The sequence below is a fragment of the Garra rufa genome, chromosome 23 (genome assembly GCF_049309525.1).
Source record: "Garra rufa chromosome 23, GarRuf1.0, whole genome shotgun sequence".
Lineage (NCBI taxonomy): Eukaryota > Metazoa > Chordata > Actinopteri > Cypriniformes > Cyprinidae > Garra > Garra rufa.
This window is the reverse complement of record NC_133383.1, coordinates 11,725,012-11,751,437: the sequence shown is the minus strand read 5'-3', so window position 1 is coordinate 11,751,437 and position 26,426 is coordinate 11,725,012. Positions and strand designations below refer to the sequence as shown.

Sequence of the window (26,426 nt, the reverse complement as noted above, 5' to 3'; positions counted from 1 at the left end):
CCTAGTATCTGTCTGCTCTGTTCTGAACCATGTTCTCTGATATCATTTGCTCTTCAGTGTAAAAGTTAAACCAGCAGGACACTGTGGTTTAAACCCTCCATTGCATTGTCCTGTGAGTTTCTAGCTGGCAGAGAGGCTTATGGTGCTTTGATTTCATCTGTCAGAGGAAGTGCTGGATGTGTACTGTTTTAGAAGTGTGCTGCTTTCAGTGTAAGGTTACATGAAGTTAATGGATTCAAGTGCAATCTTGGTCGACAGTTTGGTTTTGTTGGTTCTGATATTCTTCCAATATGTTTCTGCAATTTTAAAGCAATGAATGTTTTAAAGGGTTAGTTCACTCAAATATGAAAATTCTGTTATTAATTACTCACCTTCATGATGTTCAAAATCTGTAAGACCTTCGGTCATCTTCAGAACACAAATTAAGATATATTTGATGAAATCCAAGAGCTTTCTGAACCTGTCTATGCAGGGTTAAAAAGCGCTCGGATTTCTTGAAAAATATCTTAATTTGTGTTCTGAAGATTAACGAAGGTCTTACGGGTTTGGAACGACATAAGAGTGAGTAATTAATGAGTAATTAGTGAGTAAAGAATTTCTATTTTTGGGCGAACTAACCCTTTAAATCGTAATGTAACGAATGATAGTCGAACCTTTGTTTCCTTAATTTGGCAAGCGAATCAAATCAAAGATCTACTAAATAGACTAATGGAATGCTTGTTGGCCCATCAGATTAAAGGATAGATATGATAAAGTTGTGTATTGTGTTGTTCTGACAGATGATGGGTTGTTTCTAGATCTTTTAATATCACATATAAAATTCCCAAGTCTCAAAAAGTTTAAACCTATACTAGAATCCTGTGATTTAACACCTGTCTTTTGCTTTCCGCTGATCGCGACAACCTCAAAGCTAATTAACATAGCCCACTCTGGGTTGAGGATGGATTTCTTCTGCTTTAGCTAATGGCCTTTTAATGTGCCCATTGTCAGACAAAGTCAATATAAATTTTCTTTATTATTCCCCTAATAAATACGCACTGATCCTCTCACTGTGCTGTTCCCGTTTGGAGCCCTATTGAAGTGTGGGGAATGTGTGTCGCCTGCAGACTGATGTTCCCGTTGAGAGGGATGCGGGAACATCAGGAATCTTGGTACAAAGCGGCTAATCGGATTTTAACAGCTTGCTTTGTTTATAACTGCAGGGTTGGGGGACATAAACGATTTGCAATATGTGAAAGAATTATTCTTAACTAAAAAATACTGCATTTTTTAGCATTCATGCTTTAATGGTCTCTACAGTGTTGAGATCATTATAGAGATCCTCCCCAAAGACATACGTTTCAGAACTTCAAACTGCTTAAAAGCACAAATTAATTAGCCATTTAATTCCAAAGTTCATTAGCAGGACAGATGGAATAAATTCTGTAGGGTATATATAGACAAATGATCCGTCCATAGATTACCAGGCTGTTTCAACAGCAGTCTATAGAAATTCTGCACATGATGCAGAATAACACTAATAATAAGGTATCAGTAAGTCTTCTCTAATTTTGATTAGAGTTCTTTTTCAAATATGTGATCATGGACCGCAAAACCATTTATAAGGGTCTTTTTTTTTTTTTTTGGAACAAATAAGCTTTACATTGATGTATGGTTTGTTAGGACAGGACAATATTTGGCAGAGGTACAACTATTTGAAAATATGGAACCTGAGGGTGCAAAAAAATCCACATATTGAGAAAATCACTTTTAAAGTTGTCAAAATAAAGTTCTTAGCAATGCATATTACAATCAAAAATTAAGTTTTGATATATTTACAGTAGGAAGTTTACAAAATATCTTTATGGAACGTGATCTTTACTTAATATCCTAATGATTTTTGGCATAAAAGAAAAATAGATTGACTCATACAATGTATTGTTGGTTATTGCTACAAATATACCCTTGCTACTTACGACTGGTTATGTGGTCCAGGGTCACATATCTCATTTAAGTTTTTTTGTACTGTGCTTCAGGATATAATTTATGAAATATGCTTAATAACCACCCTTCTTCTCTTGTTAGGATATCTTCAAATAGGACCAAGCAATGGCCGTGAAATTTAGGAAATTGTAGGTTGTTCTCTAATTTTGATCTCCATTGTATATTACAACAGTGATATTTCACACGTCTGTAATACTACTGTGCATGGAAATAGTCAATCTTCTGGGGTTATTCATGGTTAAAGAGTGAGTAGAATAATGTGACCTCATTGTACCCAGTTTTTGAAATCGTTTATTATTGTGTTCATACAGCGAGGTATTTGTTCATTTATTTATTTCAAAAGGTCCATTATCAGGTTGCCTTTCAGTTTCAGTAAACAGCAGCTTCACACAATGTGTTGGAACAGAGCCCTTAAGATTGTTGCTCTTTGGCAATTTGATGTTAAATCCAAATATATGTTCACTAACTAAACCTGTGTAAACAACAATATGCCACAGCTCCAGATCTGACAGGAACTGAAAAACACTGAAGCGGTCTTTGCATTTGTCGCAGTGTTATTGTAGCTCTACTGTGCAGAACACAGAGACAATAAACCTTGACTCTCTGCAACCTATTCAAACTGCTGACGAAATGCTTCAGCCAGATCCAGTCCAGCCCTGCTGCCAACAGTTTCCCATAAAAATCAGCTAATGAAAAAGCTGTTAAGATGGTTCCAACAGGCATATTCTTAAATAATAAAACCTGAGGTTTCTCAGAGCCTAAATTTAACATTTCATAGCCACCTTTCAACAGAATTTCCTCCAGCCAAGCCATCCTGCAGTGCAATAGAGTGGGTGTGAGATTTCTGATGGTGTGAAGGTCAGTGGCAGTTTAATAGAGCATCATTCTCAATTGGTAAGTGAATTATCAGTACTGTGTCATAAATCACTGGAATAAATAAGTCAGGGACCCCAAGGACTCATTTTACTAATGCATGTCAAACAGTCAGAATGACCTCTGACCTTTATAAGGCCTGGTACTTGTTTGAGGGAAGGTCAGATATTCTACTTTCGGTCATTTGGCAGTTGAGCGAATGCCATTAGATTTCTGGCTTCAGTTTTTATAGACCTCCTAGGTTGTTGGTAATATAGCACTCATGAAATTTTTTTGAAGTGGTCTTAAATTAAATTTTCAACATTCATTTGTCTCCATAAGAATTAAAAAATTAAGCATTTGAATCAGTATTATGTAGTCTCAGCCTCAGACGTCACGCCCACGGAACGTTGGCTAAACGTCTGATGCATATGGTACACTTAACTGGAAACACTTCAGGAATGTCGAAGTCGTCATCTGATTAGTTGAATTTGATCGGATATCCGGAACACGCAAGTGTCGCGTTTATTTTCGGTCCGCCGGGAAACAAAGCGCAGACTGATTTACTCGCGTTTTGCTAAAAGGTGCTTATGCAGATGCCGTTGTTGTTATACACATTTGCGACGTTCGTGAACAAATTACTGACTTACTGCTTGTTCTCCCTCTTCTTCGTTAACTTTCAATGCTGGTTATTTCAATGACTGACTTGTTGCATGCCAGTCTGTTGTTGTGGGGGCATTTCTACACCCCGAAACGTGACGCTGAACGAAACGAACTGTGATTGGTTGTTTGACATGTCGGTCAAACGGCCTTATGGGCGGGCCTTGGCCAATTAAAGCTGCCATGAATTCCAGACCTTCAGCCGTCAGTCTGAAGGTCTGGCTACGCGAGACTAAGTATTATGTAACTGTTGACTATTAATCATTAGCCTTATGTATGAAATACATTTGTATGAAATTGATTGCAAAATATTTAATCTTAACATTATTATATTATAATTTGACTGAATTGGAATTGAATCAATTATATGTGACCCAGGCCCACAAAACCAGTCGTAAGTAGCACGGGTATATTTGTAGCAATAGCCAAAAATACATTGTATATGTCAAAATGATCAATTTTTCATTTATGCCAAAAATTATTAGGATATTAATTAAAGATCATGTTCCATGAAGATATTTTGTAAATTTCCTACTGTATCAAAACTTAATTTCTGATTAGCAATATGCATTGCTAAGAACTTAATTTGAACAAGTTTAAAGGTGATTTACCTCAGTATTTTGATTTTTTTGCACCCTCACATTCTAGATTTTCAAATAGTTGTATCTCTGCTAAATATTGTTCTATATATACCATACATCAATGGGAAGCTTATTTTTTCAGCTTTTAATTTGAAAGAAATGGTGGTTATGACTGGTTTTGTGGTCCAGGGTCACATATTGTATTTTGAACAGTAAAAGTTGCATCGCTAAAAGTCAATGAGAAAATTAATGTAATTTTAAATTCCAAACTCCACTATTCCACTCTGGAGAGTTTAGGGTAGTGACTGATTAAAAAAGGTTTATCATGTTGTGTTTGGGGTTGATCAGATATCCGAGCGCTCTGCACGTTTCTGCATCAGTCTCTGTACAACCAGGATGACAACAGAAAATGAATAATGCTGCTTCAAACCGCAGACAGAGATACAATCAGAGCTCTGGGATTCTTTGTTACCGTTGTGATATTTGCAGATTGTTTTGTTGTGCAGCAACACTTCAACACCTTCCACACAAGTGTCACAGAAGATGCTGAGAAACTCGTTTTCACACACTCAAGAGTTGTGATGTGAGCCAGGGTTTATGCAGTCTTAGCATTGTGTTTTATTTGGAGCTCTGTTACCTGCTCCCTGTGTTAGTGAATGTGAGAACAGATTCTCATCCTTATCTTTCTAGCTTCCATGGGATTGATTTGGATGGAAGAGAAATTGCTTTTGAAATAAAATCTCTAAACAAATCAGCAGACTAGTTGACAAATTACTCAAATTAATCTGATTCATTTTATTAATAAATCATTTCTTAACATTACTGTAATGATATCAAATAAATAAGAAATATTTAAGATACCACTTATCAAATATGCAAATTTCTCACTGGCTATGAGATTTTCTTGCTTTCATTGATACATAAGATCACAGTGTTGGTTAAAAAGATGATTAGATGTCAAATAAATGCCTAAATAAAAACATTAATGCTCAAATCTGTTGCAGTCATGCAACCTGTTTTTTTAAAAATACATTACCATTCAATTTATTTATTTATTTTTGCATGTCTTTGGTTTCTTATGCTCACCAGGACTGCATTTGAATGATTAAAAATACAGTAAAACAGTAATATCTTAGTTAAAATAGTAAAATCTTATTATGATTCATAATAACTTTTGTATTTTGTTTTATATAATAAAAGGTATTTTTTCTTTGTGACGCAAAGCTGAATTTTTAGCATTAACTTCTCCAGTCTTCAGTGTCACCTGATGCTTCTAAAACCATCCTAATAAGTTAGTTTAGTGTTCAAGAAACATTTTAAATTATTATCAATGTTGAAAATAGTGGACACTATATTTTCTTTGTGGAAACTATGATGCATTTTTCTCTGGATTCTTTAATGACTAGAAAGTTAAAATGAACAGTATTTATATGAAATAGAAATTTTTGTAACATTTTAAATGTATTTACTGCCACTTTTGACCAATTTAATACACCATTGCTAACAAAAAGTATTAATTTCTGTCAAAAATGTTAATGACCCAATTTTTTAATAGTATAGTGTAAATATTTCATTTTTTTATAATCACCTTATTATAAAAACCATATGTTGTCTTTAATGTCAAATGCTTTTTATATTTTACTGTTGTCAATAGAAAAATAGACTGTTTAAAACAGTATATAAGTTACACATTAAAAAAAACAGGAGCTCATAGGGCTGCAATATTATGACAAAAATCATTATTGTAGATTATTGCTCTTTATATTGTAATATTGGTTATTAATATCAATATAAAAAACAATATAAAACGTTTTTGTTTTCGTTTTGGACAAGTCACATTCTGGCTTCACAGACAAACATGTCAGTCCATGACGTTAGCCAAGTCTAGCACAAGTTATGCAAAAACTCTCATTATAATCACTGAAGCTACGAAATGAATATTTTATTTACATTGTATCTGCACTGTGTTGTTTATGATGAGGGAATTTGCAAGCGTGCGCAATCAACAACAGCTCTAACATTTTCAGTGCTGACTAATCTAAGCGCCTCCGATTGGCCGATGTATTCCTAAGTTAAATAGAAATGCATTTGATTGGTTACAAGGCTTAACACAGCATAAAACAGCACATAAAAACATGCAGTGTGACCAAATCTAACGCTAATTCAGTGAATTGACACTTTTCATTCATCTTCACATTTAATTTGAATCATGACAGCAGTAATACATTGTTTAATTTTTGTTCATTTTGGTGGCATTTTTGCCACAAGCCCTTGTTAATTTCTGACCCTGCTGTACATGAACATAAAATGCACTAAAACAGCATTTCAAATAATTAGAGATGTAGTATAGCGACAGAACACTGCCATCACTGCTTGAAATGTCATGTCAAGTACCCATTTTCTGTTAAAATGACTTATTAGCAGTCTGAGCTTCGGCCCTGGCCTCATGAATATTAATATTACCACCCCGACATGCAAACAAAGTAATGTTTGTTCTTGCCTGATGAATAATTTACTTGGTCTTAGAAGTGCTCACAGGTGTTCCCAAATGCGAAAGAAAAACTTTTTTTAAACCACGATTTAAACCTGGGGGTCAGACTGTACCTGTTTCCTCCTGAGGTGAAATCCTTTGTGTAAAAGCATAAAAAACTGTTATATAATCTCATGCTGATACCATCTCAGCAGCCATTCTACAAAAGCACCCCAGCTAAAAATATGATGTGTAATGCCACGAAAGGCGAGTTCAAGTATGCTTAATCTCAAACGTCTGGCTAGTTTTGGTTGACATGAATGATTTCATACTCAGAATGAGGCTACATGGATTGTGTAGGATTGTGGTGTTCAGCTTTATGGTCTATAATACTGTACATTTGGTCTCAGTCATCTCAGTCATGCATATATGAAGGTCACAGGAATTGTGAGACAGCTGTGAGTGGGTGGAGAAGACCACACATAGGTTGTACATGATATTGGAGAAACCTTGGAAGGATTTCTTTTTGTATTTGAAGTCATGTGATCTCATTCATGCTGTTCCTGCAGCCATTAGGAGGCACGAACATGGGCTGCTATTGAGATGTACAGCAATGCTAAAAGAGCCCTCTCAGATATTATAGGCATCCTCACTGCATACGATTGACGCAGGGTGCTTGAGTATGAAACACATTGTTTCTGCTCATGTAGACAGAATGACTTCATCAGTACAGGCATAGCTGTCCAGTCCTGAGTGGAAATGTTTTCAGAGAGAAAGGCTCATTTAGCAGAACAGAGGGAGGCCGTGACATCAGCAGACTGAGACAAAAATATCTGGCAGCTGTGAAAGGCTTGGTGGCTGAATCGCACTTTTCACAGCAGTTTCGATCAAATCCGCAGGCGGATACAGATATTCTCGAATAGATCGACATTTAAGATGTGAATCTCATCTTTCATTCACTGTAAGTTGCATTTAAACAATGCAGATCATGTATATCATTAAGAAATCATTAAAAGAGTTTCATTACACGTTTAGATACAAATACATAATTTTTATGTTTTTTATACATATTTAGTTTATTTCCAGTATGTTTAATGTCAATGTTTTCCTAATTAATGCAGTTTTATTACGTCCAGACCTGACACTGTCATTGCTAAGGACACAGTAAATCTTATTTCCCGTTATGGGAGGCCATAGATTAATTTCTCAGTAATAATATCTAAATGGCTGTTTAGTCAGCATCCCATCCGAATGAATTTAGAGCCTGTGAAGATGATGATGATCGCTTCATTACCTCAACACATTGGTCAGTCTATTTCACGGCCGTGATTTTCATTAGCTAAGCAGACAGACTTTTTTTCAACAGCAGTGCTGCCCAGCTGAAATCTCTTGCTGAGTGTGTAAGCAATGATTTACAAGCATTAAAAAACACAAACTGGCTGGCCAAATATACAGTACAGGATGTAAAATACAGTTGAGGTCAAAAGTTTACATACACCTTGGAGAATCTGCAAAATGTTAATTACTTAACCAAAATACAGGTAGTATACAAATAAGACTTTGCAGACTCATAGGCAACTATTACAGAAGGTTCAAACACTCACTGATGCTTCAGTAGGAAACACAGTGCATTAAGAGCTTAAGAACTTTTTGAATTTGAAGATCAGGGTAAATTTAACTTATTTTGTCTTCTGGGAAGCATGTAAGTATATTCTGTAGCTTCTGAAGGGTAGTACTAAATGGAAAAAAAGTGATATTTAGGCAAAATAAGAAAAATTTACACATCTTCGTTCTTTTCAAAAGTTTTCACTCCCTGGCTCTTAATGCATTGTTTTTCCTTCTGCCGCATTTTGTGTAACTTTTTGTAATAGTTGCATACAGTATACAGCATACAGTCCCTCAAATGTCCTAAGTGTGAAAAGATGGATCTCAAAATCATACAGTCATTGTTGGAAAGGGGTCAAATATACAAAAATGCTGAAAAACCAAAGAATTTGTGGGACCTGAAGGATTTTTCTGAAGAACGGCAGGAAGTTTAACTGTTCAGGACAAACAAGGCACTCATGAACAACTATCACTAAACAAAAAAACAACAACAAAAAAACACACAGCTGTGGATCACTCAGGTAAGTGTCAGGGTTGTGTGCAGGACGAGACGAGAGACAAGATTAACAATTAACAATATATTTTATATAATACTTCAAGAAGAACAATGCAGGAACAGGCAGGATCAGGCAGGATCAGGCAGGAACACTTACACACACGACATCCAACGTTAAAGACCGACAAAAGACTAAACTCAAAGACAGACTTATAAAGGCAAACTAATTATCAAACACAGGTGACACAGATGACTAATGATTACAAGGACAGGTGTAACAGATGACGGTGACGGGGGCTAAACCAAATGACAACAGAATGGCAGGGGGAGACAATGGGTGAAACCAATGACAGACAGAACTGTGACAGTAAGAACACAGTATTAAGAATCAAGCGTATGTAAACTTTTGAACAGGGTCATTTTTATAAATTCAACTTTTTTTTTCTCTCTTTCTATATGTAAACATCTTTTATGTGAAATATCTTATTCAGGGTTTTTTTTTTTGTATGATCCCTCTTATTTTGGTAACATAAATAACATTTAGCAGATTCTGCAAGGCATATGTAAACTTTTGACCTCAACTGTAGAACCAAACCAACTGAAGAACCTCATGTTGTTTCTACAGTTTTTTCTGTCTGTTTTCATTGTTGTAGTTTAGGAGATGTACAGAGGCTCAAGAACTATTTTGAAAATTTGCTAAAACGTGTACTCACGCTTAGGCCATGCAAGATGTAACTGAGTTCAAATATGAATCCTCCATCCATAATATTGCTTTCTACCGTGAACAAGTTGTCTTGTCTGAATCTGGAGAAAAATATGTACAGATCACACATTGTGTACACCAAAAACAGTCTAAACAGTTCCAAACAAATATATTGGTGGATTTTGATGTGAAAGGACAAACAGGGGACTTTTTCACCTAAGGAAATTTTATTATGGATTATGGATGTGTATTTTGGCCAGAAGCAACAGTTTAAAGTAAAAACACCTCAAATGGATTTGTTTTATGCAAACATATAGCTTTTCAATTCACAAGATGTTAAATAATGGAATGGAGTCATGTGGATTACTTGTAGGTTATTGTGATGTTTTTATCAGCTGTTTGGACTCTCATTCTGACGGCACCCATTCACTGCAGAGGATCCACTGGTGAGCATGTGATATAATGCTAAATTTCTCTAAATCTGTTTTGATGAACAAACAAACTCATCTACATCCTTGATGCCTAAAGGTTAATAAATTTAAAACACATTTTCATTTTTAAGTAAATTACTTTTTTAAACCCCACTTAAAATGTCAAAAGTCAAAAATGTACAGCTTATTTTTAAAGAAGTCTCTTCTGCTCACCAAGCCTGCATTTATTTGATCCAATATACAGCAAAATCAGAAATATTGTGAAATTTGTTTGCTATTTAAAATAACTGCTTTATATTTGAATATATTTTAAAATGTAATTTATTCCTTTGATCAAAGCTAAATTTTCAGCATCATTACTCCTCTCACATGATGCTTCAGAAATCATTCTAATATGCTGATTTGCTGTTCAAGAAACATGTATTATTATCATCATTATTAATATTTAAAACAGTTGAGTACATTTTTTCAGGATACTCTGATGAATAGAAAGATCCAAAAATAAGCATTTATCTAAAATAAAAGGCTTTTGTAACATTATACACATACCATTCAAAAGTTTGCAGTTAAGACATTTATGTTACAAAAGACTTCTATTTTCAGATCAATGCTGTTCTTCTGAACTTTCTATTCATTAAAGAAACCTGAAAAAAATTCTACTCAGCTGTTTTCAACATAATAACAATAATATGTTTTTAGAGCAGAATATTAAAATAATTTCTGAAGAATCATGTGAGTGGAGTAATGATGCCAAATATTTATCTTTGAAATCATAGGAATAAATAGCATTTTAAAATGTATTCCAATAGAAAACAGTTCTTTTAAATAGTACAAATATTTCAAAATGTTACTGTTTTTGCTATACTTTGGATCAAATAAATGCAGGCTTGGTGAGGCTTTTTTTAAAAACATTAAAAATGTATACTGTTCAAAAACTTTTGACTGGTAGTGTATTTAAAGAATCTATTAAATCAAAAAGGCAAATTTAAAACCAACCAAAGTTTTCAAAACATTGCTATTATTTTAACTAACTTAGCCCACTCACTCTGTCCCTCCCCCCACCCTCTCAAACGTCTGTATCCTCAAGGGGTTACGTTTATATAGAACTTGTTCTCATTACATTAAGACGATAATCATGTATTTGATGTAATTCTCTTCTGCCTCTCCGCACACAAAAGCAGCTGCTCTAAAAAAGCCCAAAGCTACTGGATGCACGCCAGGCTGCTGTCCAAAGTGTCCAGGCGCGCTGAGGTTGACTGGAGCTGTCCGCGGTGCTGAACCTCCACCGCGCAATCCGCTTATAACAGTCCGCGAGCTCGCTCTCTGCGTTACTGCCGGAGCTCTGCGCGATTCACCGGGAAAGACGCGAGTAACCCATATCCCTACGGACGTTTTATTTGACATTCGAGTGATTCTCACTGCATTGTTTAACACAAGGACAAATTGTAGTGTGTTCTGAGGAGTCGTTTCAGTATGTGCGTAAGGATCGAGCTCCAAACGAACCGGCTCTTTCTGCTGCTCTTTCTGAGCCTTTCAGTGATTTACACGCGGTGTCAAGGTGAGTGTTAATTTTTAAGTACTTAAATCTACTAATGCTGCTATATGTAATACAGTTAGACTATTTATCTTAGGCACAGTGACTAACTGGGATTCTACTGTCTGGGGCTTTACTGGTAAAGGATTTCTCCACACACACGTAACGTTACAATAGCAAACTCCAAACATATTGAGACAGTTTAGGATATGTTTAGAGTTGTAATTTAACAGAAATATGTCAGGACTGTCATGCATAAACTTAATCTCTAGAGTGGTGTGAGAAAGTAAGGGGCCGTTCACATTGACATTGCGATATTGCGTTAAAAAACAGACGCAGCGCTACAAAATGGGGTCTCTAGACGCGTTTTCAAATTTAAACTACTTACTTGAAACGGCGTTCAACACAATAAACTACGCAACGGCAGGAATGTCTGTCCTGCGATTAATAAAATATTATTTTAATAAAATATATAAGTTTCAGCTACCGCAAAAGTTACAAGTGTCTTGCAGCACTTTTTAGACGGACGCTAGCGAAAAGAAGTCGTGTTAATCTGTGGTGGTAACCATAGAAACAGTACGTTCACTACGACTCGTTCGAAGGTAGTATCGTACTGAATGTTAACAAAACACGACGAGAACTTATATCTATTATCACTACACTTGCATTATATATATTTAAAAAGATAAGACTAATTGACAATCTAACAATTTGCGTTGTTCGAGAGAGACGAACCTTATCATATTGCGCTTTGAAAATGAGATATTATATCAAATCAGTAGCCTCAATTTCACAAGTCAAATATCGGCGAAGTGTTACAACGGGACAGAGTGATTGTACTGTGAGTCTCAGCAGCACAAGATAATCACACTAATCTTGAAGATCAGATTACCACCGTCCCGAACAGAGCTCTTTATGAAACTAGCAGAGTTGTGCTGTTTTTACCAGTTCAATAACCTCGAAATAATCTCAGCCTATTCGGGTCATTTGAACAGTTACTGATAAAAAGATGCAGGGCTTTTTTTATATACTGTATATAATAAAGCTGCTTCATAAATCAGTGCATTGTTGCTGTTTATTTTATTTAGTGACATGGCATGTTTGGTGGCCATATGTTGTGTTGGGATAATGAGATGCAGCCCTCCTGTATTATCCTGTGGACTCATGTTTGCTTTATGAGTACAAATTATAATTATTTTAAAGGGTTATTTTTCAATGTGGCAGCTGAAATTGTACAAATGAACTTTAACATTAATAAAAGATGCACCCTTTTAAATAATACATTATAATTTATGCAAGCTTTTAAAAATGACTGAATGGTAGCAAAGTGATAGTATTTGAGAATAAACATAATAGGGTGGTTGATAGCAGTCTTAAGTATTAAAATAAATTGATTTAAAAAAATATTACTGCCTTTCTAGTGCTGCTTTGCTCTTTGTTGTAAATCTTCTGAAAATGGCATAAAACTTTCAGTGACATTTGTGACCCTGGACCACAAAACCAGTCATAAGAGTCAATTTATATATAATTTATGTCTAACTATAGACCAATATCCAAGCTGCCCTTTTTGTCAAAGGTACTAGAGAAAGTGGTCTTCTCTCAGCTGCAATCCTATTTGGATTCAAATAAAATATCAGAGAAATTTCAGTCTGGCTTTAAATCGTGCCATAGCACAGAAACTGCACTCTTAAAATGTTTTAATGATTTGCTTTTAACGGCAGACTCTGGCCAGGCAGCTGTTTTGGTGCTTCTAGATCCCACTGCAGCCTTTGATACAGTGGATCATGAGATTTTATTATCACGCATGGAATCCTGTGTTGGGATTAAGGACACGGTTTTAAAATGGTTTCGGTCCTACCTCACAGGACGGAAGTTCTCTGTGAGCTTTGGCCCTTTTTCATCTGCAAAAGCCCCTCTCACCTGTGGAGTTCCCCAGGGCTCTGTTCTAGGCCCAGTTTTGTTCTCTCTGTATATGCTGCCACTGGGCTCAATTTTTAGAAAATATGATATTTCTTTTCATTGTTTCGCTGATGACGTCCAAATTTACATGCCTTTTAAGTCAGAAAGCAGTTCTATGCAGTCTTTGCAGAGTTGTCTCCAGGAAGTGAAAGACTGGCTGAAGCTAAACTTCCTTAACCTAAATGAGAGCAAGACTGAAATTGTTATGTTCGGCAGTTCTGAACAGACCCTAGATCTCGGTGTTCCCTTCAGCTCCCATGTAAATAATCTTGGAGTCATGATTGATAGTTCTTTCAAATTTGACAAACAAATCAGCTCTGTGGTTAAAACAAGCTTCTTTCAGCTTCGATTAATTGCTAAAGGGAAACCATATCTGCCTTCTAACCAGCTGGAAAAACTAGTCCACATGTTCATTTCTACACGTCTGGACTATTGTAATTCTCTGTATCACGGTCTTGATTCTGCATGCATTCGTCATTTGCAACTAGTACAGAATGCAGCTGCACGCCTCCTAACAGGCATCAGGCGCTATGACCATATCACTCCTGTGCTACAGTCTCTTCATTGGCTCCCGGTTCCCTTCAGGATACAATTTAAAATTCTACTGTTAGTTTTTAAATCACTGAATGGCCTGGCTCCAGAGTATTTGTCTGAAATGTTGACTCAACACTGTCCTGTGAGAACCTTGCGGTCATGTGACCAACAGCTTTTAACCTGTCCCTGCTCTAAGAAAAAAACCTTAGTCGCCGGACCCAAACTTTGGAACGAGCTCCCTTTGAGCATTCGATCAGCCTCTTCCATTGACAGTTTTAAGTCACTCCTAAAAACACACCTCTATGCATTGGCTTTTAACACGAGCTGAGTTTAGTATTCTTACGTTTTTATGTTGCTACTTTTGTACTGTGTATATTTTATTTTTTCTCTTATTGAAACATGTACAGCACTTTGGGCAGTGTCAGCTGTATTTAAATGTGCTTTATAAATAAACTTTGACCTTGACCTTGCATTTTTTAAAACTGAGGTTTATATATCATCTGAAAGCTGAATTTCCATTGATGTATGATTTGTTAGAATAGGACAATATTTGGCTGAGATACAACAATTTGAAAATCTGGAATCTGAAAGGTGCAAAAAAAAATCTAAATACTGAGAAAATCACCTTTAAAGTTGTCCAAATAAAGTTCTTAGCAAAGCATATTACTAATCAAAAATTAAGTTTTGATATACTAACGGTAGGAAATTTACAAAGTATCTTCATGGAACATGATGTTTACTTAATATTCTGATGATTTTTGGCATAATTTTGACCCATACAATGTATTATTGGCTATTGCTACAAATACACCCATGCTACTTACGACTGGTTTTGTGGTCCAAATTACGAAACTGTGCATGTTTTTCCGCATTGCATATCATACTGTACCTGTGTTAATTTCTTCATCAGTTGGTTGATTTTTAATGTTGTTTCCAAATTAGTAAATGAGGTTTTATAATATTTAAAAGTGCATTTTAGTTGGTACATACAGTAAATGTCACTGTATGATGACTTTTTGCGCTTTGAAGTTTTATAAGAAGCATTTTGCGAGTGAAAGAGTCTTTTAGGCAGCCAGAGGGAATTTATTTCTATTTCATGCAGAAGTATGTGAAGTAATTTTAAAGCGTGCGCTAGGTCTTTCAGAAGGTCTATTTCTGAATTCATTTCGCCGTAGCTTTCTTATCAGATCCTTTCATAATTCTGTGCAGGATTCATCCACTCGTATTCTGGCTATTCAAAAACAGAAGCATGGAAACAGTCTGACAGTTTCAATTTCTGCCTTTCATACCTCTGATTTCAGGGGAGGGTTTAAAAATGTTCAACACCTGTTTTTTGGATTGCCGGTGATTAGCTTGATCAAGGGCTATTCAGAAGCTGCTAGTTGACATAATTAGTCTGGCGCTTTGTCAGTTTATGGCTTGTAAATGAGAGTCATTATGGCAGAATGCTCTCTAATATCCTCATGCTGTCTGAACTCTGCAGGTGGGGCCAAGTTGCCAACCATCACTTCGCTGTTTATCAGAGAAAACTGAAAAATCTGTTTTTCGGCTCTTCTGAGAGAACTTTTTCTGGGATGATGGTTTATGTACTTACATGTGTTTTTAGTTTACACTAAAGGGGTAAATATACCAGTCAAACGACGATCCTAGGTTCAAAATCATGGCTGATATTACTTCCAGTTTATTCATCAAATAGAAATGGGAGAGAAAAGCAATATTTGGCCAAAAATGAATGGATATCAAAGGTATAGATAAGTTTGTTTCTCCTTCAGAACAGATTTGGACAAATTTAGCATTACATCACTTGCTTATCCTCTGCAGTGAATGGGTGCCATTAGAATGAGAGTCCAAAAAGCTGATAAAAACATCACAGTAATCCAGAGACAAAACTGCACATTTATAATATCTTCATCATATATTATTAGATATATTATTATCTTCAAACCACTGGTTCTGGTCCATAATCCAGTGAAAATTCATCTTAACTGAATCAGGAGAGAAATATGCACAGATCAAGTGGAAGAAAAGTCCAGTTCTTAACAAACATGTCATTGGATTTTGTTGCCAGAGGACAACAGGGAATGGACTGTCACTGGAGGGAGCGTTATTATAGATTATAAACTAAAATGATGTTAATGGAGGAATTTTTTTATTACAAACGTGCAGATTTTCACTTCACAAGTCATTAATTGATGGACTGGAGTCATGTGAATTACTGTGATCGGCTGTTTGGACTCTCATTCTGACGGCACCCATTCACTCCATACAATCCATTGATTAGTTCACTTCCAAATTTCACGCATGTCACCCAAGATGTTCATGTCTTTCTTACTTTAGTCGAAAAGAAATTAAGGTTTTTGAGCAAAACATTCCAGGATTTTTCTCCATATAGTGGACTTTAATTGTGGCCAACGGGTTTCAAATTTCAGTTTCAGTGCAGCTTCTAAGGGCTCTGCATGATCCCAGCTGAAGAATAAGTGTCTTATCTAACACATTTTTTTTTTACTTTTTAAAAAAAAAATTAAAAGTTATATACTTTTTAACCACGATGCCCTTTGAATCTGCATTGAAACTTCAATTTGGACCTTCAACTCGTTGGGCATCATTGAAGTCCACTATATGGAGAAAAATCCCGGAATGTTTTGCTCAAAAACCTTAATTTCTTTTTGACTGAAGTAAGAAAGACATGAACATCTTGGGTGACATGGGGGTAAGTAAATTACCATGAAATTTGAAAGTGAACTAATCCTTTACATTTTTTATCAAAACAGATTTGGAGAAATTTAGCATTACATCTCTTGCTCATCAATGGATTGTATGGAGTGAATGGGTGCCATCAGAATGAGAGTCCAAATAGCCGATCACAGTAATTCACATGACTCCAGTCCATCAATTCATGCCTTGAGAAGTGAAAATCTGCATGTTTGTAATAAACAAATCCACCATTAACATCATTTTAATTTATAATCTATAATAACGTCCTGTTGTCCTCTTGCATCAAAATTCAATGACATACGGTATTTGTTAAGAACTGGACTTTTTTTCAGTTGATCTGTGCATATTTCACAAGTTGAAGGTCCAAATTGCAGTTTCAATGCAGATTCAAAGGGCATCTGTGGTTAAAAAGTATATAACATTTCTTTTTTTTTTTTTAAATGACCAATTGTTTCGTTAGATAAGACACTTATTCTTCAGCTGGGATCATGCAGAGCCCTTAGAAGCTGCACTGAAAGAAACTGCAATTTGAAACCCGTTGGCCACCATTGAAGTCTACTATATAGAGAAAAATCCTGGAATGTTTTCCTCAAAAACCTTAATTTCTTTTCAATTGAAGAAAGAAAGACATGAACATCTTGGATGACAAGAGAAGGTGAGGGTGAGTTATTTTTCAGCAAATTTTCATTTATGGGTTATCTATTCCTTCAAGTTGTTTGTATTGCATTGTGGCACACAGCTTTGACACAAAAGCAATAGCAGGCTTGTCTGAGTTGGTCTTTTTTTCCGAAGAAAGACAGCAGATTAAGACAGACAGCATAATACGTCTGGAACCATTTATTGTAGCTCTTTATCTGTTTGTGACCATGTAAATCCCTTAAAGTCTGCCACACACATTTCCTTTTGTGTCAAAATGGCATTTCAAACACTTTATTTAAGCGGCACGCTGTGATAGTTCATGTATTGATTTCAAGTGTTTTCATTGCAGCCCAAAAGGGCGGCGACATCGACTTCCCGGGCATCAATACTTGCTGATCCTTTTGAAAGTGCAAGGCTGAGGCTTCTGAGGCTCTTTACATGCCAGGCACCTGCAGCCACACAACCATAAAATTGGTATATTTAAGAGGAAGATTAAAAGTTGACATTTTGACTCTTAAAATGCCACAAGTCCATTGGCCTCCTAATCCCTCTCTTGTTATGTGTGACATTTCATTATTTAGTATCCTGATGATTTCCTTGGCCTCTGATTCAGAATGCAGGAGAAGGTGTTTTAACACAAGCTGACACTAAATAAGTTTTTTTTTAATAAGGTTAAAAATGGACAGAAGTGCTGTATTTTTTTAAATGCTTGTTTTTGTTTTCCCCTTTTATTTGAAGAACTTTATCCCTATAAAGTTGGTGTTGGTGCAATGAATAATAGCTGTGCTCTTTGATCTGTTGGCGTATTTCTTCTACTTTTGTTGTCTGTATTTTAATTTAATTTAATTTAATTTAACTTTTTTTATTTTATTTTTGCCCCAAGCTTTGGTTAATGTTTCAAGTCACGAGTCAGACATCCCCAGAGTTTGTGTAATTATTTGAACATTTAATTGCATTCTGTGATATTACTGAGAGTTTGTTAAAATTCAAAGTGGGTATCTATGCTGTAATGTATATGAATTATCTGTGGTTTTTTGGTAATGCTGAGAGACGTTGTCTAATAACACGACTGCTCAGTGTCTTTAAATAAAGTGACAGGGAAAGGTGTCTTTAGATCCCTTGAGCTCATTTGTCAAATAAGAGGCTCTATGTTTTGGCAGGGTCAGAGCAGAGGACGCTGGTCTCTCAAAGGCTCCAGGCAAGCCCGGATTAACCATACGGGCAACTGGGCAATTGCCCAGGGGCCCACGACATCTAAAGGGCCCAGGACAGCAAGAGCAAGAGCAAAATAACTTGCCTTATGTTATTTATCTTATTTACACGAAGGCATGTCATTTCTGTCTCTACATAGTCGCGCGTTTACAATGTCTCCTCCGCGAAAACACGGACGGGATCGCGCACTCCATTCATAAAAACCGAATTTACTATAGCGCGGAATGCCACGGAATTCGTCGATTTTTGGATTAATAATCAAAAGTTGGTCTGTCACTTAATTCAAATCGCGATATGGACTAGTGTCTGTGAAAACTGAAATGCAAAAAGACCGTTTCAATATTAATCCTGCATGTTCCGTTTGCCTCTGTGTGTTTGAATGGCGGAGACGTGTTTTTGTAATATATGCATACAGAAGTACACGTGACGCTCCTGCTAATTTTTTGCATTTGCATCTCAAATGAACAGATAAACTCGATCTCCAAAACTGCTGTGAGTGTCACTTTTACCGTTTCATTTAAGAAAACTAGCATCATATCATACTGTACACACCTGTCAAAATAAAAGTACGGTTTAACATGTAACAACAATATTAGTCTTGTATTCCTTTTGTACAGTATAATGTAGGTGTTTATATATTCCTATTTAAATAATTTACATAAAACAATATATATGATAAAAAATAAATATTACAACACGATTAGCCACTTAATTGTAGAAAAAAATACTACAATTATTATTTAAACGTTTAAACTGAATATAATTTAAACTGAATATAATTTTTCTTCCATGTATTGATTTTAACAGTAAATCTCTGTTTGCCAAAAATTAAAAGGGTTTATTTTTCATTTGATTAAAAATAAATAAATGTTTAGGCTTTCATTTGATTATCAGAAAAATTAAAACACATAAGAATTTCAAAAAAAAAAAAAAAAAGATTGTTCAAAATGTTAAAATAGAGAGTTTTGGACTTATTTTTCACTGAAATAAATGTTTTCGTTTTTACACAAAGTAGGCTTAAGTACCGGGAAAAAAGTAACGTTGGCTACTGGCAAATGGTTTGAAAGTGGTTGCTTATTATATCAAGGAAAAAGGCTGTTGTGAATCCTTGTGTTAAAGCATGTTCTTCGACATCAAATTGACCAAAGATTTGACCAAAGAGTTTTTAGTATTCATGTGAAATGTAAAATGCAGTCTAACCTCTTTTTGTATGGAACTGTCCATTGTGTATTATTACCAAATACATTTTCATTGAGGACACTATTAATTTTTTGTGAAAATGGAGGATACTTCCCTCCCTCTCAATGTAGTGGGTCAATTTTACCAGATTATACTGTACAGATGCTGATGTGTTTTGTTTTCATAGCATCATATGTGAGTGAATATCTTTGATAGGGGACATAGTAGTGCATTTGTAGTTCTATGAGCATTTAAATATTTGTAAATCAAAATATGATGACAGTTAGGATTTGAAGTATTGAGTATATTTACTGTATATTACAATAATATATTCTATATATGACCATATTATGGTGATCCTGGGGTCGTGATGATGGGGCCCTTGAATATTGTTGCCCAGGGTACAACAAAGTGTTAATCTGGCCCTGGCTCCAGGACAAACAGACTTTTCATGGTATCCTTCTGCGACAGCATTCAGACGGCACTGTATTTGAAACGGCTGCTGCAATCGATGCCTAAAGCATCTGAATTCTGCATCAGAGACTATCTGTCATGCTGTTATAAATGCACTGTTGATCTTCTTCAGTTTGAGACTCTTCTCCCTGCGTTTTTCCTTTAGAGGCAGAAACAGAGAACTGATTGCATTTTAAACTTGAAATTCTTTTAGATCTGATGGCACAAAGCTTGCAAATTGGAGACTAGATCTTCTGTTGTTCAGCCTGGGAATATGTAAAACTGTTGGACTGATAAAAACCAATGCAGTCTGACTGCTAGAGAATGCTCAAGCTGGGCAATTCGTGTAGACCTGGGAAGATATTTCACATAAAAGACTTGTTTGTCCAGAACAGTTAAACTGCCCGCTGTTATTCAGAAAAATCCTCTTCAGCATTTTTTTGTATTTGAACCCTTTCCAACAATGCCTGTATGATTTTGAGATTCCTCTTTTCACACTGAGGACAACTGAGAGACTCAAATTGCAACTATTACAGGTTCAAGGTTCAAATGCTCACTGATGCTTCAGAAGGAAACACTACGCATTAAGAGCCGGGGGTGAAAACTTTTTGAATTGAAGATCAGGTTAAATTTTACTTATTTTGAAAACATGTAAGTATCCTATGTAGCTTCTGAAGGGCGGTACTAAATAAAAAAATATGATATTTGGGCAAAATAAGAAAAATTTACACATCTTCATTCTGTTCAAAAGTTTTCACCCCCAGCTCTCAATGCATCGTGTTTCCTTTTGGAGCATCAGTGAGTATTTTAACCTTCTGTAATAGTTGCATTTGAGTCCCTCAGTTGTCCTCAGTGTGAAAAGATGGATCTCAAAATCATACAGTTATTGTTGGAATAGGTTGAAAAATATTGAAAAAAATATGAATTTGTGCAACCTGAAGGATTTTTCTGAAGAACAGTGGGCAGTTTAACTGTTCAGGCCAAACAAGGGACTACTATCACTAAACAAATAAAAAAAACAGCTGTGGATCATTCAGGTAACAACACGGTATTAAGAATCAAGTGTATGTAAACTTTTGAACAGGGTCATTTTTCACTTGTGGACTATATGTAAACATCTTTTATGTCAAATATCTCATTCAGGTCAGTATTAAATAAAAAATAACATGCATTTTATATGATCCCTCTAATTTTGGTAAAATAATGGCATTTTTTTCTTTCTCAAACTAAAATGACTTTAAGATATGATGGCATGAAGTTGGCAAATAGCATCAAATTCAGAAACTAGATCTAGAAGTTTTGAGAAAGCACTTGCATTTTTGTGCGCAAAATGCATTACCCAGTCTGCAAACGAACTGTCAGTTGTACTATTTAGATATGTAGATAAAGATGTGTGTGCCTGAGACTTCAAGTCCCCTTTATGCTACTGATTATGCTACTGACTTTTCCTGGCCTCTTTAATTGGTTCAACACTCCCTTTGGCTCTGAAAGTTCTGACACTAAGTACAATAAAAGAGGGAGCCATCTGAGATGTTAAAAGATGTCTGTGCTCAAAGTAATTACGCCCATTTAATTGCAGTAATTAGTCCAGTTAATGAGGAACTTGGCTAAAGCAGTGTGTGATTCAGATGTAGCTGCTGTTCGTGAGGTTGTTTAGGTGTTGTGCTGTTTACCTTCACGGTGATTTGACAGGGTGACGAAGCCACGGTTGGACTTTAAAGCTCTTCCGTTGCTACGGGAGACGTATCTCTCGATCTGCCATGCCGACAGAGCTGTTCGCACCAGCCCGTCCCCATCATCCGAAACAGAGATGAAAAATCTGTTTTAGACGAGAACAACGAGCTCAGTACAAACACATTCACACTATTTACTCACATACAAACATTCATTTGCAAACACGCTGTCAATGCTTGGTGTCTTACCACAAAACAGATAAAATGTCTTCCATGGTGAGTTTTGGACATGATTTTTAAGCAATTGGGATCTAATAGAATTTTTTGAAATTCTATTTTGGAGATTTTTTGTCCAGCTTTTTTATCCAAGAGTGGGTGCACAGCTGTAACGAGGACGCTGAGGCGGCGTTAGAATCCATTTGCGGAAGTTTATTGAACACAACAAATATCAGATACGTGGAAACAGGCAGATGGTCGGTAACGGTAAAGCAGTTCAATCTAGCAACAATCCAGAGGATAATCCAGCAAACGTACGTCATAAACCAGGCAGAGAAGTCAAACCTTGAAAACAGTCCGATCAGGCTAACAATCCAAATGGGGTAATCCGTGAAATCAGAAGTCAGGGAACGAAGCAGAATCATACACAGGCAGGCTTATCAGAATAATATAGAACGCTCGGTAAGGCAGGTAAACTGGCAATACTTCGCGAATAGGAAGCATGCGGGCACAGCTCAAATAGTCCCAAACAGGAAGCGAGTGTAGAAGCAGCAGAGGGAGCGCTCAGTCAGTATTCGGGTGATGGCTCCCTCTGCTGGCTTGGCATTACAGAACCCCTCCCTCTAGGAGCGACTCCCGGAGCTCGGCGAGGACGTCCCCGTGGTCGTGGTGCTGGACGGTCGGGTCTGGCTCGATGGAACTCCTCCGTGAGAGATGGGTCCAGGATCTCGTTGGCGGCCACCCATGACCTCTCTTCAGGTCCATAGCCCTCCCAGTCCACCAGATACTGGAGCTGACCCCCTCTACGCCGAGAGTCCAGTAACTCCTTTACCTGATAGGCGGGCATGCCGCCTACATCTATGGGTGGCGGTGGTTCTGGGGCCATCTGGCCGGGGTCAGCCTCCGGGTGGACCGGTTTTAGCAGGGACACATGGAAAGAGGGAGAGATACGATAATTAGCAGGAAGCTCAAGCTGGTAGGTCACATCATTAATTCTCTTAAGAATTTTAAAGGGGCCTACATACCTTGGGCTGAGCTTCCTGCTGGGCAGCCGCAGCTTGATGTCCCTAGTAGAGAGCCAGACCCGTTGTCCCGGTTGGTAGGGAGGGTGTGGACGTCGGCGTCTGTTGGCCTGGATCTCCTGATTCCTAACAGCCCGTTGAAGACGCACATGGGCACTGTCCCACACCCTCTCACTACGCTTAATCCAATCGTCTACAGCTGGAACCGAAGAAGGCTCCCCTGACCACGGGAACAAGGGAGGCTGATACCCCAGGACGCACTGAAAGGGGGTGAGGCCTGTAGATGCATGAGTGAGTGAGTTTTGGGCGTATTCGGCCCAGGGGAGAAACTCTGACCACCTGTGTTGCTCTCTGCTGCAGTAGGTTCGCAGGTAGCGTCCGATCTCTTGGTTGAGTCTCTCCACCTGGCCGTTGCTCTGAGGATGATATCCTGACGTGAGACTGACGTTGATATCTAACTGTTTGCAGAATGCTTTCCAGACTTGGGAGGTAAATTGTGTTCCACGATCGCTGACGATATCCTCAGGTAGCCCATAGATGCGGAACACTTGGTTGAAGAGAGCTAGAGCTGTTTCCATGGCTGTAGGTAATCCTTTTAGTGGGATTAGACGGCATGATTTCGAGAATCTGTCTATGATGACCAGAATAGCAGTAAACCCCTCAGATGGTGGCAGATCAGTGACGAAGTCAATGGAGAGGTGAGACCAGGGTCGTTGAGGAATGGGTAATGGTTGAAGTAGGCCTGAGGGTAGTTCCTTGGGGGTCTTGGATGTGGCACAGATCTGACAGGATTTAACGAAGATGGTTGTGTCCCTTGTCATTGAAGGCCACCAAAACGAATTTCTTAATAATTGAAGGGTGCGAGATATACCTGGATGACCTGAACTGATGGAAGTGTGAACCCATTGGAGTACTTGATGGCGCATAACTTGGGGTACATATTGTTTGTTGGGAGGACATTGTGGTGGTGGTGGGTCTTGTTCTTGCCTGCGTTGAATTTCCTCCATGATGTCCCATGAGACAGGTGCTAGAATGATAGTGGGTGGTAGAATTGTTTCTGGTGTGGTATCCTCTAGTGGGGGGTCATGCTTACGGGAGAGAGCGTCTGCCTTACTGTTCTTACTGCCTGGTCGATAGGTGACAGAAAAGTCAAAGCGGGTGAAGAAGAGAGCCCAACGAGCTTGACGAGGGTTAAGTCTTTTAGCTCCCTTTATATATTCAAGATTTTTGTGATCAGTGATAACTTGGAAAGGATAGCGGGCACCCTCAAGCCAATGTCTCCATTCCTCAATGGCGGCTTTCATAGACAGTAGTTCCTTATTACCAACATCGTAGTTTCTTTCTGCACTCGTGAGTTTTCTAGAGTAAAAGGCACATGGGTGAAGCTTGCCTGGTTGGCCGTGACGTTGAGAGAGAACAGCTCCTATTCCGCAGTCTGATGCATCTACTTCCAAAACAAATGGTAGATCAGGATCGGGGTGTTTCAGGATAGGAGCAGAGGTGAAACTTGACTTGAGGGTGGTGAAGGCTTGATCCGCCTCTTCATTCCAGCTGAGCTTCTTGGGTTTGTTCTTGAGGAGTGATGTGAGTGGAGATGCTATTGTGCTGTAATTCCTGATGAAACGGCGGTAGAAGTTAGCAAAGCCCAGAAATCGCTGAAGTTCCTTGATGGTAACAGGTGTAGGCCAATCAGTGACTGCTTGAACTTTGGCTTGATCCATTTTAACTCCCTGATGACTGACCTGATAACCAAGAAAGGAGGTTTGACTGGCATGAAACTCACATTTTTCCGCTTTGACGTAGAGTTGATGTTCTAGTAGACGGGACAGTACAGCACGTACATGAGTGATATGTTCAGTCTCTGACTTGGAATAAATCAAAATGTCGTCAATGTAGGCAATCACAAATTTATTAGTGAAGTCCTTGAAGATCTCATTTATGAAAGATTGAAAGACAGCTGGGGCGTTGGCTAGGCCATAGGGCATTACCAAGTACTCGAAGTGCCCCCTGGTGGTGAGAAATGCGGTCTTCCATTCATCACCCTCCTTAATCCTGATGAGATTATAAGCGCTTCGTAAGTCTAATTTAGTGTAAATAGTGGCTTCTCGCAGTTGTTCTAGAGCTGGAGGTACCAAGGGCAAGGGGTAGCGGAATTTTACTGTGACGTTGTTGAGTCCACGGTAGTCGATGCAGGGTCTTAAACCACCATCCTTCTTGCCTACGAAGAAGAAGCCGGCGGCTGCAGGCGATGTGGACTGGCGAATAAATCCTGAGTCAAGAGCCTCTTCAATGTAGTCCTCCATAGCCTGTTCCTCAATTCGTGACAATGGGTACACTCTACTTTTGGGAGGCATGGCGTTAGGAAGGAGATCAATGGCGCAATCCCATGGACGATGTGGAGGAAGTTGTGTGGCCTTAGTCTTGCTGAAGACTTCTGAAAGATCTTGATAATGAATGGGGATAGTTACCTTTGCCTGGGTTTCGGGACTCTCGATGCTTGTAGTGAGACATGGTTGTGGTTGAATTGAAAGGCAGTTCTTTGAGCAGAATGGCGACCAATGGGTTAATTCCCCTTGAAACCATGAAATGGAGGGATCGTGGATGGAGAGCCATGGAAATCCTAAGATGATTTCATATTTGGGTGAATCAACGACGTACAGAGTGATGTTTTCTTGGTGGAACAGTCCAGTTTGGAGTTTTAGGGTTTTAGTTTGACGTTGGATACCTTGACTGATGAGGGTGTCGTCGATGGCCTTGATCGGGATGGGAGGAATGCATGGTTGTGTAGGAATCTGGTATTTCAGGATGATATCGGAACTGATGATATTCAGGGCTGCTCCAGAGTCGATCATCGCTGTGAGATCAAAAGACAGAGTATCAGTTCTTATGGTGACAGGTAATGTAAGTGATTTATTCTTCAGGACAGAGAAATTGTGAATAATTACCCCTGTGGTTGCCTTGGTCTTGAGTGGGCAACCAATACTACGATGGCCTGGTTCACCGCAGTAGAAGCAGAGATGGTTTTGTCGACGTCTGATTCGTTCTTCTTCAGATAGGCGAGAGATATTAAGCTGCATGGGTTCAACAGATGACTTTTCAGCAGCGGTACAGGTAGCTGGAGATTTATCATAAACCCTCCTATTTACACGTTGCTTAGGAGTCTGCCTCATGAGATTATCAATCTTGATAGCCATATTAACAAGCTCAGAAAATGATAAATCCTCCCGACGACAGGCGAGTTCAGTCTGCAGATCAATATTCAGGCTGTTGTAAAAGATGGCCTTGAGAGAAGTATCATTCCACCCACTTTGAGCTGCCAGCGTGCGAAATTCAATGGAATACTCAGCTGCGGTGCGGTTGCCTTGTTTAACATGAATAATTTGATCTGAAATATCCCTGCCCCCTGCGGGATATTCAAAAACTTCATGGAGTTGACGTAAAAAATACTCAATGGATCCTTTAATCTGCGGATCGCTATCCCACACCGCTGAAGCCCAGTCGAGGGCTTT

The 26,426-nt window shown here is 37.8% G+C and overlaps 1 protein-coding gene across 2 annotated transcripts in view; it reads left to right on the top strand.

Annotated features, from left to right (window-relative positions):
- The first annotated feature begins 10,959 nt into the window (after positions 1-10,959).
- The window catches only part of sez6a (seizure related 6 homolog a), a 66,855-nt gene continuing 51,388 nt past the window's right edge, over positions 10,960-26,426 (top strand). Inside the window, exon 1 of one of the 2 annotated variants that reach the window (XM_073829682.1) lies at positions 10,960-11,339. In XM_073829682.1, the coding sequence (XP_073685783.1) occupies positions 11,255-11,339 (85 nt within the window). In that variant the 5' untranslated portion in view covers positions 10,960-11,254. The remainder of the gene's footprint in view (positions 11,340-26,426) is intronic. The other variant, XM_073829681.1, reaches the window with a different exon arrangement.